A 10,279-nucleotide genomic window follows, 5' to 3' on the forward strand; every position below is an offset into this window, starting at 1 on the left:
AAAAAAAAAAAATCAGATTTTCAATCTACAAACCAATAAAAAAAACTGTTTTATCATTCTAGCAATTCTACTATTTACTCTTTTTACTTTTTTCATACAAATCATATCTGTAATCAAAAAAGGTTACAGCTTCCCTAAAAACAAAAATGTATCTTGGAAATGCCTTATTACTTCCAAAATTAAAAAAGAATCAGCGTTAGCAGAGAGTATTCTCCAAATTCACTGATGTGATGACTCTGACTCTTTAGGAATTTGATATTATAAAGATTCCAAAAGCAAAGCACCTTTTTGAAAAATTTACTTTAAAAGTGCCTTCCACTGGCTAGACACTAGCATACTTCAACTGGAAGTGCTGGGGCCCCAGCCTAATAACAGGCTTTGACATTTGCCAACCACTTCGCAATGATCTAGTCCATAAGAACACGACATGTAAGTGATGAAGACATCAGTCAACTTCTCCTCTTCCCAACTCAAAGCAACTCCAACCATTTCACCACTAACTACTACAAGCACAAGCTTGGTTTGAAGCACTACATGAAAACAGCAGTTCCAGAAGCATCAGATGAAGTATTCAATACACAAATAACAACAGTGCACTCAAGACACTAAAAACTTTATTCTTCAACTATTTTTACCTTGGAGCATACACCATGAAACATGACCTGCGTGGAAGAGATTCTGGAAAGGTTGGATGCTACTGTGTGATTAGAGGCCTGCTGCATACCTGCCACAGCTCCATGCTAATAGCACTGTCAAGCTGCACAAGCCTGGTCTCCAAGTGCATGGACTGGCTGTCAGGGTTGTTGAGGTTGATTGCTGTGCTTTGGTTATGATGACGCTGGATCTGCCCCAGATGCATTCTCAGGTTATCGCAGAGTTTACGGAACTCAGCTTTACGTGTGTACTGCAGGCAGAACTTAAAAGCTGCAAAAAGACAAATTAAGAATGTTTGCTAATGGTGATTTCATTGTAGTCCTAAATGGGATTCAAATATGTAAATCGATGCATTTAAAGAATCTTCATTTACAGTCCAAAGACATAGCAAACAAGATCTAATCAGTCACGCATAATAAGTTACAATGCAGAGCACTACCAGCTTGACCTCAAAAAAAATAAGATGTTTCTATGCAATTAAGCTTAAGGAGCAGAGGGAATGCTTTGAATCAAATGAGAACATTCTGATTTAAGCAGTGATTCTAGATTTGTTTTGAACTATGTGCAAATACAATTCTGAGAATAGCAAGAATTAAAGCTTCGCCTTCATAAAATGTGGGAAAAAAAATCTCAAGCCATCTAGTATGGTAAAGTTAAATGAAGCTTTCAAAAGGCTGAAGATAACAGGAAAAGTTGTCTTTGATCCTACAGCTCCTTTCGAAAACCTGATTGTGCTGGGCTATTGCCACTGAAAATCCTGAAGTATCTCTACCAAGACAGTCAAAATAGGAGCTCTTGACACTGTTGCACAGAGACTTCAACACACAGTAAGGCACCTAGAGCTCATCTGATGGCCATTTTTCCTAATATATTTGCACAGTTTGGGCCTAGAGGTAAAAACCTAGAAGCTTTTCAAAAAATACAGAGCCTCAAGTTACACATAAAGATGGAACGTATTTTTCCACTTCTCATTCCCCCTTAAGAAAAAAAGATAAACACACCAAGTACTCATTCTTAGAAATACAATTTTTCTGCAGAATAATGCCAGGAGGAATCAGCCCTATTAAGTTAATTCCTATTAACTTATGAATAATATTTTGCTAAGTTACTTCTGTGTCCAAATTGATAGCAGATGATAATTTTATAGTACCTTTTTGTATACACTACTTCAAGTTTATTGACATAGGATACATCTGCCATTCCAGATTTAAAAAAAAAAAAAACTTTTATCGGCAAATTAAAAAAATAAAAAATAAAGACACAGCAGCAGTTGTTCTCATATTCTCAGTATGTCCAGGGAAAAAAATAACTTATTAAAATTACACACTTTCCTTATGGAGGTTTCTGTACACTAATCTTTTATTGCAACAGAATATGCAAGGAAAGAACAGTGTGTGTGCATGCATATGCATAAGAGATCAACCGTTTTTCAACTCTAATGCATTAGCCACATAGGAATAACTTTTCATTTTCTAGTTTTACAGTACGTAACACCGAAGTCCTGAATGTCATTATGCTGTAAGTTTCCATCTTTTCAACTCACCTTGCTGTGCAATATCATGGTATAAACGTTCCACTCTAGAATTGTTTCGGAGAAGATCCAAACATTGCCGATACGATTCCCACAGAAATTTAACCCACGGTGTCAAAAGCAGTCGGTCAGTACGGTCCTGAGTGTCTTCTCCACTTACAGCACTCAAAAGAACACTACAGTTGGGAACAGAGGAGGGGGGAGAAAGAAGGAGAAACAGAAGTGTTTTATTCCCCACAGTTCTCATTGATCTTTCTCATCAAGATCTAAGACAAGATTGTAGGAATACAAACAGCTATGTGTTGCTGAATTAGCTACTCCTTAGTTTCAAACTGATCCCCCAAAGTTTTCCTTTAAAGGATGTAGACATCTTTTCTTGATGTTAAGTTTCCAACCTTGGCCCTGCATATATCACTGATATGTACAAGTTCCACAGGTGAAGACTTCTGTAGGTTGTGTGTCCTTCACACAAGAAAGCCAAAGAAAACTAGCTGTAGGATCTTCACCTTCCCCATTCCATCAAGGAGCAGCACACTGTTACTTCTATCTGACCCCAGTATCACTGGCCACTCAGATACTTTGCTACTTGCTGACACTTCCTTTTTAGTCACCGGCAACACTGCCAGGAAGAGCTCACTTCTTGTTGATACTTGACACAGGAGAAATGTGTGCCTTATGAATTTTATTTTCTCACTGACGACTCCTATGCTGTCACACAGAGAAACAGACAGGCTCAATACGTTCTCTTCTTCTACTTTTATTTGTAACCTCTAATCAGTTCACCTTTTACTGTCTTTAATTTTGTCAGCAAGCGAACTGGACATCAATAAAGGATAAGTTTACAACCCAGAAGCATTATAGCAAAACTCAAGTCTGAATTTACCAACACACTTTGTCAAGGATACTCACAGAAGTATCTCAGCATAATCAAGCATACCTTATTATTTTTAAAAGTATCCTGCAATTTCTCTCACTGCTTAACCAAAGATCTCTCCAGCCAACACAAATATACTATTTTTCTAACCAATGCTTTGACACTAAAAGCTAGAATACTAGAAATGAGCAGTCAGTTTCAGTGTCTAAGTATCAGTGGGATTCCTCTGTAACAAGGATTGTTTCATGCACTGAAAATAACGTGGAATTACAAGGAAAGCTGAGGATTTCCTGTTACTGAAGGAGAGATGAGAGAAGCATATTTAAGGAATATTTTATAACTTATTATGTCTCAGTATAAAAGATTTAATGGTCTCTTCAGATCCTTCTCAATGATTACTTTTTAAAAAATCTCAGTCCTCACCAGAGCATAGTACCTAATAAATGTTAGTTTGCAATTGCTTTTTTGTGGTCACATGTCACTGGTTGCACTGTCATCCTGGAACAACTACTGACGACAGAACTTTAACCTTTTCAGTTTTTGCAGCCAACGAGCCTTGCTGTTAACATGCAAATCCACAGCCTTCTACTCCAAGAATTCTCTGTGAATTGTATTTGACTTCTATAGCTCCATTCCTCACCACTATCTACAGCGTCCTCACTGCTAATTTCATTCAACTTTGTACCAACAGTAGACATGACTGACTTTTCTAGTTACTTTCCAAGACTTTCACTGAAAGACTTCACCCTAACTCTTGATTTCCACCTCCTTGCACCATTACATGTTGTCTGTCTCTCCCTGGGCAATGACTCTGTCACCTTCCAACCTGAAGAACACCCCATCTGGTACAGCTTTACTTTTCTCCTCGTTACACCCCTGGCATTTCTTTAATTTAAAAAATGTAACCACCAAAAAAAGATTCTTAAGTTACCGGATGTCATTCACCCTTCAGCAAACCTGTGCTGAGTTGTTTTTGTGTTTTAACCCCACATACTACTTCTTCAGAACACACACTAACAACCTGAACGTTATAATGATCAAGACAAGATAACAGCAGCTGTTCAGACTGCTCCTCAGGCCTACCTGTGGATGATGAGAAACCACGCTGCCGGCTCAGATGGCTACCTGCGGAGCTTTAGTACCTGAAATATCAGCTGATACTTTTAGAACTCCACAATGGAAATTATGCTGTCACTCAACACAATGAAGCTGACTTTTCCATCCATCTCAGGCTAAGTAATTTCCAAGCCCCTAAAAAGCATGTTCCTTTTATTCCAGAATCCATATGCTTACAAAAAAGCAGCACTGAAGTGTTGCTTTGGTACTCAGACCACACCTAAGATGGCCAATCTCAACCCATCAGACTTCCACCACCCTTTTTCCTAGAATTCTCCACTTACAGCTAAGCATACTTTTATTGTTTCTCTTAATAACTTCTGCAAAGTTTAATTTGGTTTCACTTATGGGAATTCATAATTTATTACCTACACATTTTGATTTTTTTTTCCAAGGATATAGACAATTATCCTCTCCCAAACTCATCATATTACCCCACCTTGCCACTTCTTTTCCAGAACTATCATCACATACACAGCTGTACTAGCAGTGTTCACATGACCATTTCCTAAAATTAACAGATTCATCTGAAGAACATAAATACACAGTATGAGCTAACCCCACTTTGCCTGAAGCACATTAGGAAATTCTCCCACAAACCGTTCTGACAACAGAACACTGACTTCTTGCACAGGCAAAAGAAACCAAAAGCCAGAGAATGGTTCATCCAACGTGTCATTATTGCTTAAGCTGTCTGCCAACTGAAGATCTACGAAGAAACAAAAGCCCATATACTGACTGATCCTTTTTTCCATTATTCCTAAATTCTCATTTTCTATCCAATTAATTATGACACATAGAACGTATTTGTTACACCTTTTCTTCTATTACCTCAGCAAGCATAAAGTAACATTTCCTTTTGTTTGCAGACGCACAACGTGGTGAAAAGGTTTGAAGGTTACCACATGAGAGAATTAAACTGGCCTAATACCATTAATAGTGTTTGTTTCCCAACTGATAACAAGCAGCTTTCAATAATAAAATCACCAACACCATTATAAATGCAGATTTCAGCAGACCCTAGAAAGCTGTCACCCAACTCACGGGACTGCATCTCCTTTTTCTTCTCTTTACTGCTTATGTCTTTTACTACAGATGCAAGGATTTTGTTCAATAGAGGTGACCCTTCCTACTTCTATTGCTACTGATAGAACATCCTTCGTATTCCATTTTCTAGACATCATCTTTAGTTCTCAGCTTCCTAACTATCTTCCATCAGATGAATTCCAACTGCAACTGCTGTTCTACCACATTTTTATTATTCTTACACTTGAACACATAACCCACATTTCCCTTTTTTTGCTGTCTATCTTTCTATTAGAGGTATTCATTTTATCCAATTCTGGATCTGGCCTCTTGAAAAAGATGCCCCCATTCATACAGTGAAAGCTAGAAAGAGGCTGCTCAATTACCTCTTGTTCTCCCCTGAAGGTACAGTTCCTTCCTGCATCATCATCAATATTCCTTGGACACTGACACCTGGCTTGCTTCATCACCTTCTTCTCCCTCTCTCTTCTTTGGTAGATCCACTTCTCTGATTCTTTCCTTCACCTGTTTGTTTACTAATTCCCCCTCTAAGATTTTCTGTTTTGTGTGAAGCAAACCTGTTCCTCAGCTCTAGGTCTTCTCCATTAGCTTGTCTCTTCTGCCTTCTTCCAGCATCCAGTTATGTCTACGTCTCACCATCGTAACATTGTGGTGTGTCCTTTAGCATAGCATGTAACACTCCAAGTACAAATTTAGTCCCTCTCTTCCATTATATTCCTCATATCCATGGTCATTTTCAGCTGTGTTTTTAGATCACAAGTCCCCTGTGTGCTCCATCAGAAAGCACTTTGTATCCACGTAACACCTATTAGGTACCCTTGCCAGTAAAACATCCAGGCTTTCTTTACGCAGGTGCTTCCGACTTGTCAGTACGGTGAATCTTCTCCCTTACTCAGCTTCCACTTTTATTTATTTTTTCATTCCCCATTATTTCAATAAGTTCCCTAGCAGTTTGCAAATTCCAACATCATCTCTGCTGCTGACATCAAGGCATTTTAAAAAAAATCTTATATTCCATAACGCCATTAAAATACAAGGAAAGTAAGCGCATAAAAAATAAAACCACAGGTTGAAACTTTAGATAATCTGACAGCGTGGTATTAGTCATTTAACTGCACCATGCACCTCGTAAATCAGTACAAAAGCCATAGTTTAATAACTAAGTGGGGAAATTACTGTTCAGGTGTACTATTCATAAAATCACATAAAGTCTCAATTGAAGAATGTCAAAATATAGTCTTCCTTGTTGTCTTTATAGATACGTGTGTGTATGTACATATTCATATATATACACTCCGAACATTCACCAAAAATCTAGAAATCCTTGTGTCAGTGCTCTATAAACACAAAAATAAGGATACTCTGCTGTGAAGTGCTTACAGTGTAAAGCCAGGCCTCCTACCTCTCTGGAGTTTGAATGTTATCTAAGTCTTCTATGTCCAGTACCATCTGCTGGGATTCTTCCTTAGCTGCTTCTGTTTTTTCTTCAGCTAACTTTAAATAGGCTCGAACAACATCCTCCAAAGATTTGATGTTCACCTACGCCAAAGGCAGAACATGTGAAGTTATTTCCCCCCACAACAGGCAGCAAATATTTAAGATGTAAATGCTACAAAACCAAGAACATCTAAAAAGCAGATTAATTCTGAGTCAAGACAGATCTGTTACATTTAGATCACATCAGCTGACACAAACCACATTTGCTACAAATAACAAAGAAACGATTCAGAAGCCCTACCTGCTGGCAAATGTTCTTGTACTGGTACAGCCCTTCCTTTGCCAGGTGACTCTTGCGGAGATCCACACAGAGTTCCAGGTACTTCAGCATAATCGGCTCGTGGATTTTCTGCCATGTTCGGTGTTTCTTACTTTTCATAACATCATAGAGAACATCAAGGGCAGGCTGCTTTTTGCCAACCTCAAGGAATTCTGAAAGTAAAATCTAATTAGCAGAGTTGCTAACTAGAAGATACATGCTATTATGATTAATACTGTAACCTTTTAGAATTTAATCAGCTCTAACCAAGTTCCATTGATGGTTTGATTTACCTAGCTATACCAAAAGTGTTGGCAGATGCAACTGCAGAGGCAGTTTTTCAGCGACGTAACTGGCAAACAAATGCAGACCTCTCTCTCCATCAGCATACAAATTTTGGGTTGGCAGAGGTGTCTCTCCATCCATCAAGGCATGACTAGGCACTTCATACATATTAATAAAATACGTGCATCCAGTTTTAAAGCTAGTTTCATCATGAAGGACAACAAACACCCACCACGAGCCTCGCAGTACAGATCTAACAGGATCTGTCAGCATCACAGCAGCTCCTGCCTATGAGGGCAGTGGGGCACTGAACAGGCTGCCCCAGCCCTGGAGGTGCGCAAGCTGGATGGGGCTTTGGGCAGCCTGGGCTGGTGGGAGATGTCCCTGCCATGGCAGGGGGGCTGGGTGGGCTTTGAGGTCCCTGCCAACCCAACCAACTCTGTGATTGTGTGATACACCGCGTGTTCCGCTCAGTACATAACAGAGCAAACCACCCACCAGCACATCACATCGTGAAGCAGCACAGCCACCTACCAACACACACGCTGAACGCCTACACTGAAGGCATTCACCACGAAAAGCAAGTCAAAAGAATGCTGAGAATGGGAAACAAACAGGTTACCGATAAAGAGAGAGGAGGGAGGAAGGTGGAAGGGGGGAGGAAATAAAGTTGCATACAACTGAGAATAAAGGTAAGTGTATTCTTAAAGAGGAATGGAGATCTCAGTTTCTACAAAGTATTTTGGAAGTGCCTGCATTCCTCAAGAAACAGTGGCAGGATAGGAGAAAGTCGGAGCCTGCTGAAGGTGCTCAGGCACACAGATGAACTTCAAAGACCATGAGTTTTTTGTACAGTCCTTGTCATACTCCACACCAAAAAAAAACAAAACACCTACAACCAGTGTTCTAAGTTTTAGAATGTCAGAAGTTAAGTTAAACATGGCTAAATGGTGCATTTTGAAAAGAGCAGTAATGATGTAATTTAAGGACCACACTATCAGGTGTTCAGGGCCTACTTTATGTAAATAATGAGCTTGCGTAAGATGAGCAAGTTCCTTTACAGAAAAAAATACAGAGTCACATATAAAGATAAATAAGGTTACAACGTGACAGCATTTGGCAGTATTTTAAACCTGCCAAGGGAATTTTAATAAAGCTATCCTCCATCCTATGATGTAAACTGCTATTCTATCTCAGTGCTGCTTTTGAGGCAATTACTGCTGAGCTTTACTGGGTTTTATTTATGAAAATGAACCTGAAAGGCAAGTTCAATCTTGCAACAATGCCAGGCCCTTCCAAGCACCACAGCTCGCAGTGGTCGATAACTGGACAAAGCACAACATTAATTCATACTCAGCTTAAACTTTTAATTAACTCTGGCCAAGCAAGTTCTTGCCAGAACATCAAATAATTACAGCTAATTTAACAGACACTGTAGTAAAAGCGAACACAAAGGGAACCTGAAGAGTCAAATACAGCACTGTGTCTCCTGTAAAGCATAGGGAAGTGTAGGTTATGGAACCAAAGAATTGTAACAAACCAAATGTAAGAGCATTAACCCTGGAATAGCTGTCAGAATGACATCTTTTCTAGTTTTTACATTATAACACTTGAAATACAAAAAGGTATCTAAATCAGCAACAAGCCTGAGCCCCTGCAGGCCACAAAGACTTGACCCAGCTTGCCATATTTTCCATTCAGTCTACTGCGGCGTGGGATTGTCAGCGCTCGTCTGGAAAATACTTCCTTCAGTTCCACTCCTTGAAGCCCACTCCTTCAATTCCTTCAGATTTAACAGATGTGCAGCAGTACAAAAGATGTGAATTTAACAGTGCTCGATACCAGGAAAGCAGAAATGCAACAGCTTATTTAAAGGGCAATTTAAAGCCACTCCAACGCTGTGACTTCCTCAGCAAGAACTTTCCCCGCCCAGGAATTCTGAAGTTGAATCGATGGTTGCATACTATCATATATGCATCTTTAACAGTAAAAGGACTGCTAAAACATAACTTTATTTTAGGAAGCACTGAATGTCATATTTTTTTTCCATATTTTTTATCTGTGACGTTTGTAGGAATGGTTATACAATTAATTTTAGGAATCTTGAGATGTAATATTCATTATTTCTTGGTTTTTAAGATAGTCACTGAATTACGTGTAATCCCTACGCTACCCTGCCTCTTCAGCCATCCTTTCAGCCCCATACATCATCTGTAATTTTTGGATGTCTGAGCGTGCAGCCTGCAAGCAATCCTGTACCAACGACGAGCCTAAATGCTTTTACTAAGCGCTTAAAATAGGATGTTATAAAAAAAAAGCGCCAAAGCCGTATATTTAGCCGGAAAGGCGTCAGCCGATAAGCACCCTCAGCCCGGCTTTGTGCACGGCAGAGGCACGAGGCAGGAGGCAGCGCCGTCCCCCCGGGTCCCCTCATTCCGGCGGGGCACTCAAGGCCTCCCATCCCTGCCCTCCCCGCGGCCCCCAGGGCCGGAGGCGGCTCCCGAGCGTGGAAGAGCCGGGCCGGGGCCGGGCAGACCCCGCGAGGCGCAGGCCGGGCGGCTTCAGGAGCCCGGCCTCGGCGTCCCGGAGCTCCCCGCTGCCCCCCCGGCTTCTGAGGGGGCCTGCCCGGTTGCTGGGAGGGGGGGGACCCGTACGGCCAGGCCCCGCTCCCCGCTCCCCGCCCGGGCCTCGCCCGGCGCCATGCGGCCGGGCCCCGCCGCCTCCCCTCAGCACCGCCAAACGGGGGCAGAGCAGGACCCGGCGGGGACAGCGAGACCCGGCCGCGACGCGAGGGGAACGGGGGGAGCCCCAGCGGGGCTGAGGGGTTGGCCAGCACTGACCGTTCGCCCGCTTCAGGGCGTTCTCGGGCCGCTGGAAGTACACCGGCATGATGGCGGCGGCCTCTCCTCACAGGGCGGCGGCGCGCTCCGGGCTCGGGCGGGCGGCACGCGGCGCCGGAAGGGGAGGGGCGCGCGCCGCCGCACGCCCAGACGGGGCCGCGCAACCGGGCGGGAGC

At 41.8% G+C, this 10,279-nt stretch overlaps 1 protein-coding gene across 1 annotated transcript; it reads right to left on the reverse strand.

Moving 5' to 3' along the window:
• Positions 1–679: 679 nt before the first annotated feature.
• Positions 680–10,241, reverse strand: EIF3A (eukaryotic translation initiation factor 3 subunit A). The gene is made up of 5 exons (XM_035329343.1): positions 10,104–10,241; positions 6,961–7,151; positions 6,625–6,761; positions 2,198–2,361; positions 680–924 (listed from the first exon to the last, which is right to left on the reverse strand). The coding sequence occupies exons 1-5, from the start codon at positions 10,150–10,152 to the stop codon at positions 695–697; spliced, it is 771 nt and encodes a 256-aa protein (XP_035185234.1). The 5' UTR covers positions 10,153–10,241; the 3' UTR covers positions 680–694.
• Between the last annotated feature and the right edge of the window lie 38 nt (positions 10,242–10,279).

Source organism: Oxyura jamaicensis, chromosome 6, assembly GCF_011077185.1.
Source record: "Oxyura jamaicensis isolate SHBP4307 breed ruddy duck chromosome 6, BPBGC_Ojam_1.0, whole genome shotgun sequence".
Classification (NCBI taxonomy): Eukaryota; Metazoa; Chordata; class Aves; order Anseriformes; family Anatidae; genus Oxyura; species Oxyura jamaicensis.

Bases quoted from the DNA above. Each gene is read 5' to 3' on its own strand.
- EIF3A (XM_035329343.1), bottom strand. From the start codon at position 10,152: ATGCCGGTGTACTTCCAGCGGCCCGAGAACGCCCTGAAGCGGGCGAAC. The intron at 6,762-6,960 runs GTAGGGCTTCTG...CCTTTGGCGTAG, and splicing joins ACAAGAACATTTGCCAGCAG to GTGAACATCAAATCTTTGGA. The intron at 2,362-6,624 runs GTAGGAGGCCTG...TCCCAACTGTAG, and splicing joins AACATTCAAACTCCAGAGAG to TGTTCTTTTGAGTGCTGTAA.